This window comes from Drosophila biarmipes, chromosome X (assembly GCF_025231255.1).
Source record: "Drosophila biarmipes strain raj3 chromosome X, RU_DBia_V1.1, whole genome shotgun sequence".
Classification (NCBI taxonomy): Eukaryota; Metazoa; Arthropoda; class Insecta; order Diptera; family Drosophilidae; genus Drosophila; species Drosophila biarmipes.
The window spans coordinates 23,847,081-23,869,698 of NC_066611.1; the positions used below are offsets into that span (position 1 = coordinate 23,847,081).

A 22,618-nucleotide genomic window follows, 5' to 3' on the forward strand; every position below is an offset into this window, starting at 1 on the left:
TGTTTTTAACCAATATTGTTTGTAATACGTTCACAATAGGCTTTTGGGGGATTCCCCTGAGGCTAAGCATAAATAAACGTAAAACCACCTTTGCTTCCACCACTGACACTCTTCAAGCGTTTGACTCTATTAAGAGTTATCATTACTTTAGCGACTTGAATTAGCTATCTTACTGAAACTTTTAACTACCGTCCCCCCACCATAGACTGCAGCCAGAATGCTTGCACAATCCCCTTTTGGCCCGTGATGGCCAACAATTAGTGACCGATTTCACTGCCGTTTAGCGCCAAAACCGCAAAAGTGTGTCCATAATTGATAATTTTCTGGTCTCGGGGCGCAATTAAAGCAGCGCCATTAGCCCGCAGTGCTTTTGTTTGCTTTGCGGGTGACTTTGGGGCCCGAGAACGCGACTGTTTGAGCGTCGTTGCCGTGCTTTTGATTCCCTGCTGCTGGCAGCCAACTTGGCCAAAAGCGCCCTGTTAACCGGCTTAACAGACGGCTTTTGCGGCTGCGCAGCAACTGGTTGCTGGCCTGGTGTTGCTGTTGCTGCCTGGCCTCTGTTATGTCGCATGTTGCTGGTTGCGGCGGCTGCTGCTGCTGCTGGCCACGCTTTTTGGCCACCAAACGGATTCAGTGCAGCGGCGACTCTCGAACGGTACTGTTGGCTCGGCGGTCACTCGCCAGTTGAAGAGAGAAGATACAAAGATACTTTTGGCCCGCCTCAACTTCGTGGCTGGATCTTTTCTTGCATTTTCCCATTTTTTTTGTTTGACTTGTTTTTTCTTGTTGGTTTTGCGTGCCTCGAGTGAATGTGGAAAATTGTGCAGATTGTTTTCTGCGGTTCGATATGTGTGCGCGATTTAGTTATTCAGTTATTGGGCCAAGAAGAGCGCCGCCGCGCCTGGCCGAAAGTGAAAAACTGAATGCGCAGACGTGTGTAACACAGTTTTTACTTTCGGCCTGGTTTTTACATACTCTTTCCCTCTTTCTGGCGTCTCAGTTGTTGTTGCTGCTGGGAGGCAGTGGAGCATTTAGCCAAGATCTGTGCGGATTGCATAAAATGCAGACACAGCAGCAGCAGCAGCAACAACTGCAACCGCATTTAGCCCAGTTTTCTGAGCAAATATTTTCCAAGAGCTAACGACAAAAATCTCACACTAAATCTTAGCGCTATTTCTTCCTCCTCGTCGTTGTCGTCGCGTTTAACTGAAATAACAATAACAACACCAGCAACAAGGAGAGCAGCAGCAGCAGCAGCAACAGCAACAGCAGCAGCAGCAACACCATTGCCAGCAGCAAGATCTAGCCCAAAGGAGCCTTGTATTGCCACCTCGAGCAGCAAAAAGCCGCCAAAATGCTTCCGGTAAGTGGTTGCAGCAACTGAAAAGTATGGAAAAGATCGAAAAAAATTCGCAAAACAACTCTCGGCCACCTTAACTGCAAAGCCGAGAAATCATTTTTATTTCGCTGCTTTTTGCCGCTTTTGTGGCCCGCATTTTGTGCGCAATTAGCGCAAATCTGGCCAAAAGTCGTAAATATTCGGTCCAGTTCGGCGAATCGGCTCTGGATTTCCTGGCGCCCCGACAAGGGGAGCTGGGGAGCTGGGGTGTTTTTCCCTCGCTCCTTCTTCGTTTCGATCAACCTTGGCAGGATCCGAAAGTTGTTATCCTTGCCCAGGGCTGGAGAGGCGGATTATGCATGGGCAGATCAGGAAGATCGCCAAACTGGTTCCTCTTCGTTCTCGACGGAACTGAATTATTCATCGAGGCCGCGGTTTCGATTTCGTTCGCCCGGTTTGACTTGATATTGAAATGTCTCTCTAGACGATTGCATAATAAATGGGTGACACATCGTGCTGGGCACGAAGAATTCTCCTCGACTTAGACACTGCTTCCAACTTTATAGAGCAGCTTCTGGGGAAAGCAAGAGTTCTTTATGATGGTTGAAGCAGTTCTGTTGACTTCACTGACACTTCGCTGGATTATACTGTAGATCAAGACAAGAAACCAAGACTACTGCCTATCTTCCTCATACCCATTTACATACGAATTCCAAAATCGAATATTTTATGGCCCTACGATTGAGTCGTGTTTAGGTTTTCCTAATTTACACTTGCCCGAGACTTTGCCCAGCAAGATGCTTGATTAGTTATCATTCAGGCGGGGAACCCACGAAAAAGTGAGAGGATCGAGGGATGCACGCCTACGTAGATTGGTCTAAAATCACTTTACGATCTCTGGGCATTGCATAACCGCAACTTTTACCCGATTAACACCTCTGAAGACGTCGAAGACGCCAACGATTGCAATTCCCATGCTAATCGAATCGATCGAGTGCAAAACTTTCAAACACGAACCGAAATCGCCCGGAGATGTGTGCGCTGCACGCATATTAAAGATATTGCGGAGATACATCCCCGACCCTTGCCATTTGTCTAGCCCAGGGCGCCCGGTCGAATGGAAGCATGGTCGAAATGAGGCTGTACGTCCGCTGGACCTGCGGTGGGGCATGATATTTCTCGGGCTCATGCAAATTTTCAGCTGCGCATGCGCAGAAAACTCGTTTAGGAATTGTTTTTACACTTTTTGGGCCCGCTTTTTGTTATTTTTGTCAATTTTCGGCTGAACTTATTTTTGGCCACGTTTTTTCTCTACTCTTGCGTGGGGGCGAAACAAGTTTGGCGACAAGTGCTGGAAAGACTGGCCAAAATAACGAGACTCATCTCAGCGTTTGACGTCAGTCTGCAAAAATGCGTGAGAAGAGGAAATCGGCTACGGCCTTTGTCTGCCAAAAACAGGCGGAAATCGGTGGCCCAGCCCCAGAAAATAAGCCAGCGGAGATTGCAACTTGCGAATTCATGCAACAAAGGCAACGGCAAAGCTGCCACTGCAACATTGTAAGTCGCGACGCCAACGCAGCCGCACCCAAAAGACAATGACAGTGAACTGAAGATCCAAGCCGAGCCGAGCCAATCCAATCCAATACAATCCCAAGCCGATCTCCGCCTGGGTATGCATACATTAAGTGGGCCGCCTATTCGGCATCTGATTTTCGATGCAATACCCTTTCCTGCAGTTGCCTTGATTTTCACAGGCTCCTAACGAAAAGCCATATGCCTATAGTACCTAAAAGGCAATCCCAATTTTAAACCATCAACAATATACACTATTATTACGAAAGCATATTTTCTGCTTTCCACTGGCAGACATATATTGAGACTCCAATCACTTACTTTTCTTCTGAACAAAAACCCCTTGAATTCTAGAAAAAACCATTTAAACTTAGTTAGTATAAAGCGCAAATAATAGTAAAAAATAGTCTTTACATTTCATAAGCAAAGTCTGACACAAAAAGTTTATTAGCTATTATTATTGAGTTCTGCTTGATTTGTGATTTTTTCATTGAATTAAAGGGGGTTGAACAGATTTATTGGGCTGCCATGCAGCCACACTTATAAATAACCAAAGCTCGTTATTTTTTTGCATTGCATTGAGCAACAAAAATGGCAGAGTCATTAAATAATGAAGAGCTTCGAGTCTACCACCACAAGATGTGATACATGAATGTTGAAGCCGCCTGCATCCCGACGACGCTGATCTCGAATCGAGGCGAATAATGTGACCCCGGAGGTGGCACATCCGCCTCGGAGTAGTGGAAAGGTTTCCAGATTGGCAAATCGGAATTCGCAGCCGGCTACAGTGAAACCCGATGAGCGGAGGGTAAAAAGTGAATGTATATGTACGGAGTATACATACTGAAATCGGCGACCGGCGGGGGGATGCGTTTTGGCATTTATTCAAAAAGCATTATAGAAGAGTGTCATTAAGTTACCGGTTTTTGGGCTATTAAACCGCATTGGCCTGAAATTCCAGCGTTCCCAGCGCAATCGCTTTTGGTAATTGTATCTGTCAGATGCACAGATACACGTGCAGCGGGATCTGCCTTCAGTTCCATTGCAAAATTTGCCATTTTTTGCTGTTTGGGTTTCTGCTCGTTACGTATACGCCACCGGCACCAGGGGGTTAAGGCGGAGGAGCGGGCTAGGAGCAGAGACATGCTCCAGAGACCGCCGGGATGATTCAATTCCATGACAACGACAGCTAACCAGCCATGTCTGCGAAGGGGGGGCCAGTCGGGGGTTAAGGCGGGGGTCTGCTTCGGCTTTGATTTGGGAACATGCAAATCATTAACACACCGACGGCCCCGGGGTGGGAAGGGTGCCGAGTGCTCCCTTTGATATCCGAGTCCAGATATCAAACCGAATTCGGCTGCCACTTTCGGGGCTTGGCAATCGCTCTTTAAGCTCCGCTTTACTTTCTGTTATGCCAGTGAAAAATTTAAAAATATATTCGGGTATTCAATTTGTTAATCAATTTCCTTAACCTTTATTTTGTGCTACTATTTTCAACTCAATTGAGTAAGTTCAGGCCTTTAAACTCGTTACTATATTTGAGTGAACAGTATATAATTATTAGTTAAAAGACTAGGGTTCCTGTTTTGGACCCAAATATAATCAGTATTTTTAGCCAAACATAAAAAGTAGTGGTCCAAATATGGAATGGCACACCTTTCTGAACTCGCAATAAAATTCCCAATCAATTGTCATTCACACCTGGAAAATTTATTTTTTGTCAAAACGATGTTCTTCCTTTAAAAAACATTATGAAAATTTTCTAGGTTTCTTACACCTCCAGAAAGTACTTGCGATTATTGGTATAGCTTGTTGGCTGTCCAAAACAGCGCGTCTTTTAGCTTTTGGACCCTTTTTGACCAAGTTGCACTAAAAAGGTCAAAGAAAAGTATCGTTCGTTCGCCAAAAGCCTAGGATCCTTTGTGTTCGATTGGAGGCACCTAAAACTACCCAATAACTTTTTATTTCATACCAGTTTTCTCTCCACCTCTTGGCCAATTAAAAGTATGCCCTCAATGGCCGACGCTTTCCACCAATCAGATTCCCACCCTTGGAGCCCAGCCTGCGGGGCCCCTTGGCAGCTCTCGAGACGTAACTGTTAATTCAGCTGACAGATACAAGCATACGAAGCCAAAGTATCTGTGTTTACGGCTGTGTATGAATGCAAGACAGACTCATGGATCGGTTATGCGGCCTGAAGGTCAACGTGTTTCGCGGCGCAGAAAAGCAAGAGTTATAAATTAATTTATTAGCCGCGCCGAGCTGGCCGAGCTGCGCTCTCCACTGGCCGCACTTAAACCCGTTTGCCTGGCCAGCAGTACAAAGCACTTGCTCGGATTCCTGAGTCTCGACCAGCGGCTAACCGACCCCCAATTGGTATTTAGAAGAATGTGACTGCACTCGCCACGACGCCAAATGGCCGAAGCGAAACGGCACGGCTGGGAAAATAAATCACAGCGAGGAAGGGGTGGACAATGGCCCCTTTAATTGCCTCAAGGATGGAGTAGTAGGTGGCGAGCTGGTGACAGAATCGGCAGAAAAGTAAATAGAACGGAGACACTTGTTATTACTTTGTTGGGGATGCGACTAAAAGGCAGGCTTCTGTTTCCATAGAGTAAAGTGGTGGGGTGCAATGGCGCCCACTCGCTTTACCATTTCAACTTGTGCAGCATTTGCTTAATTTATTTTGCCTGAGGTGATTTCCCCGCTGCGAAGAAAGAATTGGAAATTGGAAGGCCTCTCTGATTTCTCTACCATAGATCCTCATCCCCATCCCCATCCCCATCCCCATCCCCATCCCCATCCCCACCTTCCACTCCCACTTCCTCCGATTTCCATTTAGTTTTTGTTTGCCACTCCGAACAATAAGCACAATATCAAAATAGCCAAAGCAAAACTGCCGAAGTCATGCTTCGATCTAATTAAGTTGAGCCCGGCTGCTCGGATGTAGCAAAGGCACCCAAACCTCTTTCCCAGCCCCTGGCGCCCCTGAAGATCATCCAAAATTAGCCAGTGCCCAGTTTCTGACCTCAGCCGCTCATCTTGTCTGGGGGTTTTCATCTGCAGCTCAACTTGAACCTGAATGTGCATCACGATTACGCTTTTCCCAGTTGTTTTGTTTTCCCCTCGGGTCTTCGTGTTTTTCACGGGTTTCTGTGTTTTTGGCTGGCCTGTTGCCGGATGTTTCTTTTCGGACTTAATAATTTCCACCGACCACAGAGGACGCAACAGCGGCCAAAACTTAATGCGAAGAGCTGCACATAAACTGTATACTAAGCGTGTTTAAAGGGCATAAACGTTGCGCAAGATCACCGCTCTTCGATTGAGCCCCTTCCGTTCGGTTTCTTTTATTGGCCTTTCATCGTGTTGGGATGACATAATTGGCTCAAATGGGCGAAAAAGAAATGCCCGTGGCCCCCGGCTGTAGGCCATAAAAGCCGCCAAGTGCTGGTGCAGAAAGAGCAATAAAGAGATGAGTTGGTGTATAACACCTGCCGTTAGCTCCGCTAATTTCGCCTGGTTGCCAATTATCGATCGGGCCGCTGGCGATGGCAAGGTAAGCGCGGTCCGCGGTCCGCGGTCCGCCCTCCGACGGGGGCTGGAGGGGTGCCACTCGGCGTCATATGGTATGGGGGTCTGGCTCAGGTCCGACTTTCGATTTCACTGCGGAGCGGCGGCCGGTGGGCAGCTCGCACCTGCGGCACGCACTGAAATATCACTGGCTGCCAGTTTGGGCTAGTGACTTGCAACAAGTGGTTGGGTAGTGCACTATAAGAAGTACCGTCCTAAGAAGTTAATTCGACTATTGTACCCCAAAGAACATGCTTTTAGATCTCAGATTAGAGCTCATGATTTTATCTTGGTCTTTGAGTGTGGAGACCCATATGAAATGCCATTGCATCAGCTCTTTCACTTCATTTTTAGATGCTTTTAGGTATACCTCCCCTTCGCTTCGCTGGCCCTTTCTTTGACAGATGATCTTCGAAACTGCAAATTAAATTAACAAAAATTAATTGATTTCTTGTCTGCATTATACTTTTATTAGCTCTTTGCCACTATCGTTTTCTTTTCCAGCTTTCACTGCTGCTTTGCGTTTTTTGCGTAACTGTCTGGTGACAAATCGCAAAGCGCTGCTTGCCGATGTGATAAATGACAGTGGCAAAAACATTTCACTCAAGAAGCCGCGAAATCGCCGGGAAAAGACATGTGTTGCACCTGCAGTTTTCCGGTTTCTGTCATGCAAATGCGCTCTTCAATCCTCCGCCGACTTTTCACGGTCAGCTCGGGCGTGCAATTAAGTCGGCCAGACATTAATTGCGGTGTTAGCCCGACAGCTGGCCACGCTGGCGGGGAAAGTTTATGGCCAAAAGAAGTGATCGAGCGGGAGTTGTGGGAAATTTGAGTAGCTCGCATGTGCACCAGTAGCGTCACCCCTATAGTTGGGGTACATAGAAATAATAAAATCGCAAGCACTGGTTGTCTTATCTTCAGCTAAAGTCTGGATAGCAGCCGTTTTAATTGACATTTTCGAGCCACTTGCTGTTTAGCCGCCTTGACTTTCGCCAAACATTTGGCCAAAAGCGGCATCCCCTTTCTCCTCGACCTGGCCAATCTTTATCGCCTGGTAATTTGCGTTAACGGGGAAAATCGCACCATTAACGGCGACAAACGCAAAGTGATAAGCGACCAGCAGGCGAAAAGCGGGGGGTACTACATGGCCGGAGCCGATGTCTTGTTGGTTTTGACCACGTTGACGAAGCACCTTGGAGTCGAAACCGACTGCGCATGAGAGATAATGAATTGCGGAATGGAAATGAAAATTCTCCAGCTGACACTTCGCGTTTTTGCCTCGATTTGACTGCCATGACTCAGGCCAGTCCAAACGGATTAGTTCCAGTTTCTGCGAGTGAATCATCGGGAGTCCCGGAAGCTGGACACCGATTCCAGCTGGGCATCGATTCCATTGGCCGGCGTCCCGACTGCTTAGACCACTCAGGCCTTAAATTGAATTTTCACGCTGCAGCGCGCGCCGAAGGATAATATTTTGATTCGACAGCAGAGTGGAGCTTAAGTCCGCTAATGCGGCGAAATTGGAAGTGTTGGGTGGGGCCTTGGCGCCACGGAACGCTCACCTAGGGGGCTCGGCTTGGATTCCACAAACATTTAACATGGGGTGCCCAAAAAATAAACAAGTCGAACCTAAATATATGAAATAAAAGGATAACACACGAAGAGTTCCGATGCAGTAGGTTAACTATGTGCAGCTAACAATCCTCGCCAAAAGGGTTCCCGTCATTTGGGGCGGCCCCTATGAACCGAACAGCCAAAAGCAGCCAAAAATTTGATGAAATTCCCATTAAAGGCAGTCGCAAATATTCGGCGTGTAATTGGATTTAATGAACTGCCCATTGTTGCGCTCGTGACGCGACGCAAACAATGCTGATGCTGCTGCTGCTGCTGCTGCTGCTGCTGATGCTGATGAGGATGGGCCAGAGATGGCCAAGAGCCGGATCACCAAGGCGAAGTGCAGACAATGGGGCGAGGCCGAGTGAACTTGAATTCTGCAGTCGGCCAAAGGGAAAATGCACGGCGTAAAATGCAAATTGTGACATCGATGGATGGGCATTGACATTGATCGGGGGAAGGTGTGTGAGCGAGGTCCGAAGACGGCTTGGCATCGAATCGTCTTGGAGCGGGGGATTTCTATTTCTAGTTTATTGGCGGGTACCCGGCCTTGACAGGCACTGTCTTCATTGTTGCAGTGGGCCAGTTTCCCAATCCATCGACGGGCCTGCTCGGTTGATATGGCTCAATTGTGTGAGAGCGGGGAAACCGCTTTTCAGATGTGGTTTTCCTTTTCGACCACCGTTTGCTGACCCATAATGCACTGATCCAGCGGCCAAATAAAGATGGACATAATCGCGCTGGGGCGAGATGCAGCATCCGGCGACACATCGACTTTCGCTTTTCCCATCGGATTTCGGATTTCGGTGTTCGGTTTTGGTCTTTGGTGGTTGGTGGTTGGTGGCCTCCTGGCACGCCAAAAGGCGCTTAAGAAAGCCTGCGAGGAGCAGAAAGCAGAGCAGTACGAGATCGGGGGATCGGGGCCCGAGTCAGCAGCCAACTGGTTCCCCAGCGAAGTCAATGACTGGGTGACTTCTGCTCCATTGGCCACTCTTGGTCAACGCAGGTGCGTTGTGTTCGCTGGCTTCATTTTCTTTTGGCCGGTCGGGCGGCTTTTCACCTGGCCAAGCGATTCGATTCCATCGAGGAAAGTTCAAACAAGATTGGCCGCTGGCCATGGGGTGTCATGGCCGACGGGTCAAGTGGAGATGTCATCAGGCGGTGCACCGCGGTGGGAATAGGTTGATAGTGAGCTCACGCTGTATATGCTACCATCCCTTGAGTAGTTATTACGAAAACAGCTCTGAAAATTATCAAAATTTGACTCAATACATTTTTTTAGTCGGTTGATCCTGATTTTCATAATTTCAATTAAGGAAAAGCTCCCTTGTATTTGAAAGCAAGGCCCCCTCATTTATGCATATATCACACAACTATCAGGGAATTGTCTTATTTTTTGTGTCCCTCAATTGCTTGGACAATCGGGCCCCATTGGCTGGCTCCAAGCCCGATTGTTGTGTTCTGCCGCCGGCCATGATTCAGTTTGGGTCGTGGCCCGGCCTGCTTGGTTGCCTAGTTGGAAATGCCTTGATGCCGGGGACTGGGAAAATCTTTCGCACGCCAGTCTCGCTGTTGGCCAACAATGCCCAGCTTTCGCACGGCATAAATCCCGGCTAACTGCATGGGTTAAATGCATCAGCTTATCGGCCAGAGATCTGTGGCATTGTGGTTTGGGCTGTGGATTTGGGCACACCCACTCCAGGAGGTGTTGTCGAACTCTCTGGACAAGTGGAGTGGCCGTTCGAAATGTCAAAACTTTTGTTTACAAACCTCTTCAGCAGGGCACTCCCACCGCGCCTGCTGCCAAAGCTCAACAGAAACGGGGCGTATACGCAACGTCGCTCGGCCAGACATTGATCTCCGGGCCGAGTTGCCTGTTTTTGTTTTCATACAGCTTTTTGGGGCGTTGACATTGCGACGCTCTGGGTACCTGGAACGTGACACGATGTGCGGCACATTCTACGTGCTACGGAAATTTCCAGTCAATTTCCAGGCGGCAGCGGTACTGCAGCGGACCCTCTTTGAATTTTAAGTTGCATTTGAGGGGCGAACCGAACTACTCCACAACAGCGTTTCGGCCAAGTCATGCTCCTCCTCGCGGGGCTGTGAGTGTGTAAATGTAGATCTCTGGTGGCAGCTGCATGGCAGCGCCCGGGGATTCTGAATAGCCAGGGCATTACCTGCGGAATTTCGCCTGAGCCATGAGTGATGGCCGGCAGACCCACAATTTACTCAAATATTCACACATGATTCACGGGTGTTCCGAAAGGAGAAAAATAAGGAGCTGTCCAGCACACCGCCGCCATAAGTTTCCCGGGCAAAAGCAAAATGGGTTTCCTGAGACATGACTCACTTTCTGAGGAATTTCTCATATATTGTTTCTCTTCAAAGACCTACGAAGTGAGCAAAGACCATGAGCGTGCCATTAACCACGTTAAAAGCAAAAGAAAATATGAAAACCACACCATATTCATACAAATTGGTAACTGCTTTGGGTGGATTTAGTGCTTTTTAATGGCATTCAAGCCTTGTTAAGCAGCTGAAAACATCTTCATTTTCATAAACTGTAATTTTATGATAGTAACAATTAAGTTTATAGAATTCAGTAATTATTGATAATTTTTACAGGATTTATTGGCCTTACACTTGGTGTGTTAAGTTTCTGAACAAAAGGAGTTCATCGTTTGGGAAAAAATAATTTACTATTGAATTATTATTACTTGCTCAATAACTTTGGGCTAGAAATCGAATTAGATGAGTTGGAAATTGCAAAGACACCCTTACTCAACTGCATAAATCCCTCGATTTCAGACCACAAATTAAGCGTCCCTTTTGGTTTGGTTACAGGTATCTTGGCCAACGAATCTCCTTGTCTGTCGGTCCTTGGAACAAGCGGTTCTAATGGTCGCAGCCCAAGTAATCTCGGGGTCTCGAAGTTCTCGAAACCGACCTGCTGCCAATGGCACACAAAACCGAAAGCAGCTCGCTGCGCTTTTGAGGCAGTGTGGCTGGTCTCGATTCAAGGTTAAACCAGATTTATGCAAAGCCAACTGAGAAATTGTGGCATGTACGCAATATTTGCGCATTTTTTGCGGGCTTTTATCTTTTTGTTTTTGCCGTAACGCGGTGCCTTACGTAAGCAACGGGCTCCCCAGCTGCAGTTGCAGTACACACACGTACATGTGTGCCGCACACTCGGTGGTGTTGCAACTCGTTGTCGCAGCAGCAGCAGCAGCCAACTGCGGCAGCAGCAGCAACTTGTCCATAAATTGTTCCGCCGCTGGGGCTGTAAATCCGGCCAAAACGATTCTCAATTTGGCCCGCTGTGGCGGCTGCTGCTCAGGCGCCCTGCAGCAACGTCCACGGTGTTGCAGCAGCAACTGCAGCAGCAGCACACCGGACCAGGCCGCATTTAGCCCGCTTTAATTGCCAACCGCTGGTTGCAATTAAAAGAAAATAAGGCTGGACACAGCCGCAACCAGGCCGAAAACAATCTGGCACTTGCCTTTAAGTACGGGCTCGTGTGTTGTCGATGTTGCCGCCGCGGCCGCTGCTCACTTTGCGTAAAATCGACAAATTTGTCAGGCCAATCAATGCGAAATGCGACTGCGAGTGCGAGTGCTCTGCGCATTGTGCCAGCCGAATTGTTGCTTAGCTGCGCACATTTTCCCCATCTATTTATCCATCTATCTGCGAGTGGCTATCTTTTTCTGCTTGTCGGCGCGCATTTTATGTAAGCAGCTGCTGCAGGCGCCGCCATAAAGCAGTGTTAGGCAATGCGTGAGCCACAGACCGGCCGCCATGTAAATGATGGCTATGTATAAATGTAAATGGCCACAGCGTTCCATAAACATATCTCGTCCACCTATGCTGGTCCAATGGCCCAATCAAGTGTCCACACACCGCTCTATAAGTACTTCGCTGGCCCGGCTCGCACGGGGTAAGTGTGCCATTACCCTCCGCCAGAATGGTCTCGAGTGCTTTTAGCTTTTGGCAAAATGGGACAACAGCACCGCCATCAACAGCTCATCGAGCGGTGCGCCGGATATGGATACGGCTGCGATTTGCGCTCGGGGAAAGCTTCCAATCGCTAAGCAGCCAACACTTCTGCCCCCAGCCAGTGCATGCGGAGGAGGTCTTCGGGAAACTGGGTTGCGCACTTGCCAGGGCAGCTGTGCCCACTCAGCAGCCAACGAGCCCTTCTCGGGGAAGTGATGTTTATGGCTTTGTGTTTCTGAAGAACTAACCATTTTGTTAGATTTTATTTTTAGGAATATTTAATGGTTTGGTAATACCAACAATTTCATTGCAATGCGAATAAATGCACACCTTCTTATATGTGTAAATCCAAGATCTAACTAGCTCTCAAGATTTTCCAGAAATCGAAAACGGTAACTGAAAAAAGATGAAGCACCTGTCATTCCAGGAAGCTTGGAATCAAAGTTGAACTATGACTATTGAAGTAGATTTATACATAATGGATGCAAGGGAAACTACATAGTTTTGGAAAGATTTATGCTGTGTGAACACAAAATATGGCCTAAGAAGTATGTTCTTGGCTTAAAATGTTTAGTTTTTTGCTTATAGATACTCGTTTTTGGCGAAAAGAAAGTTCCCCTCCGGCGCGAACTGCACTTAGCCGACTTTATTGTTCGCCTCCCGACACATACAGCATGCATATTATAGCGCGTATAGAGAGGTCTGACCAGCCCGCTAATTAGTTATGAGCCTCGGCAATCCAACCTGTTTGGGTCCCATCGCAGGCAGATGGCTTTGCTTTTTGATGCTGATGTCTTGGCTTGGCCAACTCGGTTCCAGGCACTTTGTTCGCTGTGTGTAAAAAGTCACTTCGATGAATGAACGATTACGCAGTGTGTGTGAGCCCAGAAAAAGAAAAACCGGCATGGCTCACACACGCACACACGCACACACGCACTCGCAATCGAAGTCGACTTTTGGCTCGGATCGCTTATGTAATCCGCGTTGTTTCTCTTTCGGTTGCTGACCAAAATCCAAAAAGATTGGGCCCATTGTGGCCGCGCTGTTGTAACACTTTGGCATTTTAATATGAAAATCCGTTCGAGCTATTTATGCGGAGTGTGACTCATATATTGCACGGGTGGTGTGTGCTGCTTCCTAGTCAGCCCCTCTTGCGGCACCCGAATAAAACGGAGCGTGGCACCTGCATGTGATTAGCCGGGCGATTTGCATGTGAAACTCATCTCGTCACATCAGTCGCGAGGCGGTTATGTAAGGCGCGACCTGAAGGGCGACCTTCATGGGAACCACTTTTTCGAGTTCGTGTCTTGGCTCCTTTGTTTCGCCCAGATTTATGCGAGCCCCTCCGATCACCCATCTACGATCTCCAATCCCCCTTGGCTCCCCACCACCCATTCAATCCATCGATGTCACTGTGTCAATGCTGATGGCCCACGGCGATCCGAGATCCGCGCTCCCCGGTCTCCATCTCCATCTCCGATCTCGATATGCTAATTGGACTGCCCGCCGATGGCTTCCGCCTCGTGCTGGCCCAGGTCTGGGCTCGAACCGATATAATCGTCGTCTTGATTGTCCGAATTCCTAATGTTCTTCTTCCTCTATTGCAGTTCCGGCGTGGAGCGGCCTGGCAAACGCTCTTCCTGCTCTGCGCTCTCGCCTATTGCATAAACGGTAAGTAATTGTGTCACTTGGTGCAGATCTCTATGTGAAACTGTAGAACCTAAGTAAAACGTATATACAGCTAAATAATATGTTGCATTTTAAGTTATTAAAAGGCACTTAAGAATAGTATTACTTGCCGTAAAAGCTATGGCAACAATAATTACAGAGGCCCAGTCCGAACCCCTGATAACCCCTTTGGCCTTTTAATATATTGTTCAATTAATGCAACCCCCGACCCATTTGAATTGTGCTCCATGGCCCGTCACTAACCCAATTGAAACTCCCCCGGAACAGAAGCCAGCAGCGAGGGGCGCGTGGTCTGCTACTACACAAACTGGAGTGTCTATCGGCCGGGCACCGCCAAGTTCAATCCGCAGAACATCAATCCGTACCTGTGCACCCACTTGGTGTACGCCTTCGGGGGCTTCACCAAGGACAACCAGATGAAGCCCTTCGACAAGTACCAGGACATTGAGCAGGGTGAGTGTTGGGCAGCGCAGACACGCCCCGTCCTTCCGGCGAGTTAATTTGACTCGGCTTTAATTTCCTGTCCGTCTGATGATGCTGCCGCTGCAACCCCTGACTAACGAGATCCCTCCTCCAACCCGCTACGACCAGGTGGCTATGCCAAGTTCACTGGACTCAAAACGTACAACAAGCAGCTGAAGACCATGATTGCCATCGGCGGCTGGAACGAGGCCAGTTCCAGATTTTCGCCACTGGTGGCCAGCAGCGAGCGGCGCCAGCAGTTCATCAAGAACATCCTGAAGTTCCTGCGACAGAACCACTTCGATGGCATCGACCTGGACTGGGAGTACCCGGCGCATCGCGAGGGCGGCAAGTCCCGCGATCGGGACAACTACGCCCAGTTTGTCCAGGAGCTGAGGGCCGAGTTCGAGAGGGAGGCGGAGAAGACCGGACGCACCCGACTCCTCCTCACCATGGCCGTGCCCGCTGGCATCGAGTACATCGACAAGGGCTACGATGTGCCCAAGCTGAACAAGTATCTGGATTGGTTCAACGTGCTGACCTACGATTTCCACTCATCCCACGAGCCATCGGTCAACCACCATGCTCCGCTCTACTCGCTGGAGGAGGACTCCGAGTACAACTACGATGCCGAGTTAAATATTGTGAGTTGGAATAAGAATGAACCATAAATTCTATGAATGACACCTTTGTATCTACAGGACTACTCCATCAAATACTACCTGAAAGCGGGTGCAGATCGGGACAAGCTGGTTCTGGGCATACCCACCTACGGTCGGTCCTACACCTTGATCAACGAGGAGAGCACCGAGCTGGGAGCACCTTCGGAGGGTCCGGGAGAGCAGGGTGATGCCACTCGCGAGAAGGGATACCTGGCCTACTATGAGGTAGGTTTACCAGCTGATAAATGTAGTTGGAGTCCCCTAACCCACTCTAATCCCTTCCAGATCTGTCAGACCCTGAAGGACGATCCCGAGTGGACTGTGGTGCAGCCGAATGCCAATGTGATGGGTCCCTATGCCTACAGGCGCAACCAGTGGGTGGGCTACGACGACGAGGCCATCGTGCGCAAGAAGGCAGAGTATGTGGTGGCCCAGGGACTGGGTGGCATCATGTTCTGGGCCATCGACAACGACGACTTCCGCGGCACCTGCAACGGAAAGCCATATCCCCTCATCGAGGCTGCTAAAGAGGCCATGGTGGAGGCGCTGGGGTAAGGAGAAATATTTATTGTAAGCCCGTACACTACTTTAATCCTCTCCAATCTCCCTCAGTCTGGGCATCAACGAGGTGGCCAAGCCAAGTGGTCCGCAGAAACCCTCAAGATCTCGCAGTCGCGATAATGCCAGCACCAGGAACCGTCTAAATGGCAAGACCGAAGCTCCAGCCAGCTCCAGGCGGCCCAGTGCCACCAGGAGGCCAGCCGTGAGCTCTACTACCCAAGTACCACCGCCGAGCACCACCTTCAAGCTGACAGAAGCCGAGGGATCCTCCCTTTACATTGGAGGCAGGGCGTCCACCACGCCACCACCTCCAACGACTCCGGATCCGGGCTCGGACTTCAAGTGCGAGGAGGAGGGCTTTTTCCAGCATCCCAGGGATTGTAAGAAGTACTACTGGTGTCTGGATAGCGGACCATCGGGTCTGGGAATCGTGGCTCACATGTTCACTTGTCCATCGGGTCTCTACTTCAATCCGGCCGCCGATTCGTGCGACTTTGCCCGCAATGTGCCCTGCAAGACCAAGAAGTTAGTACATTTTGTATTACTTTTTATGGGCAACTATCTCAACCCCTTTATTTCCTACAATAGATCCACCACAGTGGCACCAGTGACCTCCACAGCCCCGACCACCACCACAGTGCGTTCGAATCGAGTAACAGCTGCTCCCACGGCTCGTCCTGTGTATCCACGAACCACCACCAGCACCACCACAAGCACCACGACCACCACCACGACAACGCCAGCCACTGTTGATGAAGACCTCGAGTACGAAGAGGACACCGATGAGCTGTCGCCCAGCAAGTCCACCGATGCTGAGGAAGATCCACAGGTGATCAAGGAGTTGATCGACCTAATTCGCAAAGTGGGTGGTGTCGAGCAGCTGGAGAAGCATCTGTTGCGCAACAAGGATGGATCGATTACCCTAAAGGAGAACTCAGCCAGTGGTGCAGCCACCACACCCTCGACCATTAGCAAATCCCTGTACGACCGTGTGCTGAGTCGACCTGGAACTTTGAGTTCCTTCACACGCAATCGTTTTAAGATTAGTGAAGCCACGGAGACGAGCACGGAGGCCACTGCCTCGAGCAGTGGTTCTTCGAGTGGTTCATCAAGTGGCACCGCTAATAGCTATTCCAAATACTCCTCAGTTCTGAGGGGCAACAGCCGCCAGGGACCACAAAACGAGGGCATTGAGAAGTTGGCCGAATTCGATGGTTTCTTGAAGGAACGCAAACAGTATGTGACCATTAATCGTCATCGGTCTGCGAGTCAGGGTGATGAGGAGGAGCATGCAGATCAGCAGGAGGAGGAAGAGAATCTGGCCGTGGTCGAGACAACCACCCGTCGTCCATTGAGCTCAGTAACGCCTTCGTACACAAGTCTCCGACGCACAAGACCCCCCACTGTGGCTCCTCCAGAAGAAGAATCCCACGAGGAAGCGGCGGAACAACAAACCCAGACTCAGGTCAAATCCTATGCCACCTTAAGTCGCACGCGAGGACGCACCACCGCACCACCAGAGGTCACGGAACCGGCACCTAGTTCGACAACCAATCGGTGAGTGGGTGTACAGTTTTAAAGGGTTTTTAATTATATATCCATGGTCATCCATCCAATTTAACAAACATTCTCCCTTTTAACAGTTACAAGTACTTTGAGCGTACGCGACCCACCAAGAGTGCCACTGCCGAGGATGCCGAAGATCCCACAGAGGACGAAGAAGATGAGTACGAGGACGAGCAAAAGGATATTGTTACGGTACAAAGCAAACAAACCACAAATACACGTAAATATGCGAGCATCGGCCGCAGAACAACCACCACCACAACAGCAACACCAGAAACTACAACAACAACAACCACCGGCACTGAGACTGCCAAGGCCAGCACCACCACCAACAACAACTACAACAAGAACCACTACAACAGCAGCAATAACAACAACAACAATGTGAAACTGAATAACCTAATACCAACAGAAGAGAACAACACAGCAACACCCAGCACTACCGCCCAATCCGAAACTACCACCACCACAACTAACGAAACCACTGAACCAAATGAAAGCACCTCCACCACCACCATCACATCCTTAACTAATAACCTGCATATCACCACCACACCCACACCAATTGCAGCCTCCACTATCCCAACAACAACCACCTCCAATGGCATTAGCTCAGACTCTCTGCTAGCCACCGAGCTGAGTGAAGCCTCACCCACCCAACTTCCTCCCAATCCCGACGTAGAGACAACAACACCGACAACAACCACCTCAACCACAACGACAACGGAATCCGAACTGGTCAGCACTACAACCACACCGAAAACAACAACCACCACGGGCAACAACGACCTGAATGACGTTAACAACGTGGACGAGGACAGTGAGGTAACAAAAACTAAGACCCAATACAAGTATGCGACCACCAACCGTCGACGTATAACCACAACAACCACCACCACCAACAACAACAACAATGCAGAAGCAGCGAGCGATGCTAGTCCAACAAACGGTTTGAGTAGTTTAAATAGCATTAGAACCAACCCGGGCAGAAGGCAACACCAACCAGAACAGACCCCAACAACAACCACAGAACCAAACCTTTCTAGTCCCCGACCCTTTGGTTATCCCCGACGTCGCACACGACCCACAGCCAGCACTACCACTTCCACCACAATTTCCCAAACCGATAATAACGATAACAATACCGATAATAACGATAACGAAACCGATGCAGTTGTGAAAGTAGTGAAGAAGACACGACTATCTCCAGGGGATAGGCCCAAGGTGAGTGCCAGTCTTCCAACAGCAACAGCAATCTCCAACTCACGAACAAAAACCTCCTCACTGCACCACCAAGAGTCCCAAGTAGAAGTAGCTGGTAACGGTGGCAATGATAGCTTAAGGCATGAAGTAGTTAGCTCTAGTTTAAGTCAATCCCAAAACCACATCGATACCGACGCCCCACTCAGCACCACTCAGCCGCATGTCAAGTACACTTGGCGCGGGGTGCGAGGCCCGACATCGCAGCGCAAAGTGGTTGCCAATTCTTTAGCGGGCGACGACAAGGACTCCCGACGCTTTGCCGGCAAGCAGTTGAACACCGAAGCAAATGTGGAAGATGATCTCCAGCCGACCACCAAGTTCCGCAGCCGTCGCCTTAATTCCGCCGAAGATGAGTCCGAGGTGGCCCTCGAGGTGGCCACCCAAACAACATCTCATGGCTCCCGCAGTTACCAGAGCATCCAACGCTCTGCTACCAAGACCACCACAGATGACTCTCAAATCCACTACAAAGCAATCACTCGCGACTCCGACGGTGGGGCCCATCTCACCGCAGGACGCAGTTCCAGTTTCGTAAGGAATCTCGGTGATGCAGCCAAACCTATTCAACCACACCGACCGATAAGCAGGGGAGGACAAATTGTCGAGAGCACCACCGAAGATGAAAATGTAGCTGCTGAGGTAATCGATGATGAAAAGCGGGGTGAGACCAAGGCGCCCGCTGGAAGTGTAAATACGGATGATAGCAACACGGCTACCGAACAGGAGTCTCCCGAAATTGTTACTGAAGCGGCACCACAACTGGAGATTACCACTCTGCCCGCAGAAACTTCAGATGTGAGCAGCTCTTCAGAAGCCACTGTAAGCACCGCTGAGAACATTATCAGCAGCACTACAGAAGCCAATTCCGTCGATAGAGTAATTAAAGAAGCTTTAGACACCGAAACTAGAGAGCAGGCCATATCCGAGAGCAACAACGAAGAGTCATCGACAGAAATCAGCGAAGCTATCAACACAAGTGCACAATCTGAAGACCTCAACAGCAGCACCAGTGAATCGAATTCGGAAGCTAGTATCAACGATAGCTCCAGTGAATTACCTTCAAGTAGTACAGAACTACCAGAGAGCAGCACTAGCACCACAGTGGTTCCCCAAGAAATGTCTACGACAGCTGCAGAGAAGCCCACTCGTCGGGCTTTCAACCACTCTGGCTCAACCACAGCTGAAGCTATGCCAGAAGAGGAAACCACAACTACTGCAAGCCCTAAACGCCGTGTTATCGTTGGCACCAGAACCAGCACTACGGAAGCAGAAAACGAAATTCAGAGCACTACTGAAGGATTAAGACCTCGCGGTTTTTACAGAACCAGCACCACCGAAGCACCTAGCAGCCTGTCTGATTTAGAGAGTGAAGTTCAGACAACCCCAGAAAGTCCAAAACGACGCGGCTTCTACAGAACCAGCACCACAGAGGCATCTAGCAGCACTGCTGATGCAGAAAACGGAGTGCAGACAACCACCGAAGGTCCAACGCGTCGTTCGGTCTTCAGAACTAGCCCCACTGCGGCAACTAGCAGCACCACCGAAGAACCCAGTAACCCCACCGAACCAGAAGGTGAACTCGAGACAACCACCGAAGGTCCAACACGTCGTCCTTTTTTCAGAACTAGCACCACTGAGGCTCCTAGCAGCACCCCTGAAGCCTTAAGCCCCACTCCTACTGAAGAAATCGCTAGCAGTTCCTTGGGTGATGAGGTTGAAGAAGATGCATCCACCACTCGTCGTTCGCTTTTCCTCAAGAAGACGCCAAGCACCACAGAAGCTTCAACCACAACAACTACAGAAGAAACCGACGTGAGCAGCTCCACTAGACGTAGCTTCTTCCGCACTAGCAGTACCACAGAGGCAACCACAAGTACAACAACCACCGAAGGGGCTAAGGAGGCTGAAAACGAGAGTGAAGCAACCACTGCCTTGCCACGGCGAAGAGTTATAGTCAGAGGCAGCTTTAGGCCACGCAAAGAGGGAGACCTATCCTCTCTTCTAGCGGCAGATGCCAATAAAAGAGCCAGAAACAATCACAGCACCACGAGCACTGAAACGCCTATTGGTCGTTCGGCTTCCTCCAAGGAAGAGGAAAGCGAGCAACAGGAACCTCAAAGTGCGGAGAGGCTAAACCGTGGTCGGACTTCGTTGAATGCCGTTCGCAACCGCACAACCACAAAAACCGAAAGCTTAGGCAATGGAATCACTCGCACTCGCACCACCTATGTGCGCACTTTGGACGCAGGGCAAAAGGTTGTGAAGCGCATCCACACGAAAACCGTGGAGGAGAAACCCGCGGAGTATGAGTACATTATCGATGAAGTAACCCACCCACCACCGCCCAGCAGCACCCCGCGCACTGTGACCCGTAACCGTGGATCCGTGCGTTTTGAGAGCAATGATCTTTCGTCCCTGCTGGCCCTGGACTTTGCCTCCCGTAGCAACCGAAAGAAGCAGGCCCAGACCGAGACGACGGTGACCAAAACGAGAAGGCGTCTTCTTAAGAAGCCCAAGGAAACCATCGAGCACGAAGAAGTTGAAGAATTTGAGTACGAAGCCGGTCACGGAGCTGGTAATGATGTGGAGGAGACACCAAGTGCAAGCACAACAGCCAGGACTATTATTCGAAGAACCAGACCGACTAGAGGTAGTACGACTACCACGACAACCACTGAAATACCGAACGAAATCGAAGCCAGTACTCGCAAGGCTAGCTTCGCCTTTAAGAGGCCCTCGAAAGCTAGTACAACAACTGAAGAACCTACAACTACCTCTACGGAACCATCCCCCTCATCAGAAGCCACCACCAGAAGAGTTCTTGCCTTCAGAAGACCTCTGAGCACAACAAGCACTGCGGCTCCAGTTGAAGAAGTGTCTACGGAGGAAGCCACCCCTGCCTCTGTAGATGTCACCACCAAAAAAATTCTTTCGTTCAGAAGACCGGTGAGCACAACAACCACTGCAGCGTTAGAAGAAGACGAGTCTACAGAGGAAGCAACCTCTGCCTCTGTAGAAGCCACCACTAGAAGAATTCTAGCGTTCAAAAGACCCGTCAGCACAACAACTACTGCCGCTTCAATAGGAGATGAGTCTGCGGAAAAAGCAACCTCTACTTTCACAAAAGACACCCCCAGAAAAGTTCTTGCCCGCAAAAGACCCGTGAGCACAACGACAACAACACCAGTTACCGTCAAAGATGACTCTACAGAAGATCAGTTGGCGGCGGCCAAGCAACAGTTTGTAAATCGCCTCAAAACCAGCACCACCACGACAACAACCACCACAGAAGCGACCTCAACCACCGAAGAAGATTTAAGCGATCTTAAAGTGCAGCTAAGTAACGCCATAAATCGTTTGCAGACAGAGAATAAATTGGAAAGCCAAACAATCACCAAGGAAAGTGAAACTTCAGAAGATGAAGGCGATGATAAGCTTTCTTTACCGATTTACCATAGAAGAAAGTACTATCAGTATGTGAAAGATTCGCCGATTACATACATTGACAAGTCCCCCGCACCACCAGATATTGAAAGTGTAACTGTGAACATAAAGCAGCAAATCCATGATGTTTTCAATGTGAGCGAAAATGAAACACCAATCAATTCCCTAGGCGAAGAGGGAGAGAGCGATGACCATCGCCTAGCGATGCAACAGGCCAGGGAAATCAATGCCGAACTCGGTCATTTTTTATTGAAAACCCCCGGGTCAAAGTAGGTCACCCGGGGGCAAAGTTGGTCGGATCAGGAGAGGAAACCCTTGATGATGATGAGATAACCGCTGAAATCGATGAGGATGAAGAAAATGATGAGGATAGTGGCGGAAATAGAAAGTCCCAGAGACAGGGCAAAACCTTTAAAACAATACTACTAGCAGCAGACTCAAGCAACGAGACCTCCAAGATTGTGAGCTTTTCTCTTCTAGAAGAAAAGGAACGAAGCGAAGATAATGCCAGGGCTTTACGCACTTACACCAGACTTAACCGCACCCGATTGACCCCGTCCACCAGGTTGCAGGAGGAGACTCCAAGTGAACCACTAGATACAACAACCAGAAGAAGCTATAGCGTTCCACAGCGCTTCCGTGTTCGCTCGACGACACCCACACCAGCAGCTACGGAAAATAGTGAAGAGGACGATGAAGAAATTAAAGTTAAATCTCAAGAAGAATCTCTAGTGTCAAGTGCAACTACCGAAGTACCATCCAATAGCTTCAAAAAGTTTCCGACCAGAAGAGTGTTTACCCCCAGAAAACCCGTGAATGCTGTGGTGGATTCTCCTAATACCGGTAAGTTGTTCAAGTATTTTTGAAAGATTATTAA

The 22,618-nt window shown here is 49.4% G+C and overlaps 1 protein-coding gene across 7 annotated transcripts in view; it reads left to right on the forward strand.

Annotated features, from left to right (window-relative positions):
- Positions 1-639: 639 nt before the first annotated feature.
- LOC108027557 (mucin-22) overlaps positions 640-22,618 on the forward strand; it is a 33,996-nt gene continuing 12,017 nt past the window's right edge. The window contains exons 1-11 of one of the 7 annotated variants that reach the window (XM_050884710.1): positions 1,034-1,363; positions 13,702-13,765; positions 14,051-14,236; positions 14,375-14,889; positions 14,947-15,132; positions 15,193-15,458; positions 15,520-15,993; positions 16,057-17,025; positions 17,112-19,609; positions 19,685-22,010; positions 22,127-22,584. In XM_050884710.1, coding sequence (XP_050740667.1) covers positions 1,355-1,363; positions 13,702-13,765; positions 14,051-14,236; positions 14,375-14,889; positions 14,947-15,132; positions 15,193-15,458; positions 15,520-15,993; positions 16,057-17,025; positions 17,112-19,609; positions 19,685-22,010; positions 22,127-22,584 — 7,951 coding nt within the window. In that variant the 5' untranslated portion in view covers positions 1,034-1,354. Of the gene's footprint in view, positions 656-1,033; positions 1,364-13,701; positions 13,766-14,050; positions 14,237-14,374; positions 14,890-14,946; positions 15,133-15,192; positions 15,459-15,519; positions 15,994-16,056; positions 17,026-17,111; positions 19,610-19,684; positions 22,011-22,126; positions 22,585-22,618 lie in introns of those variants that run through there. The other 6 variants (XM_017099024.3, XM_017099026.3, XM_017099025.3 and 3 more) reach the window with 6 other exon arrangements.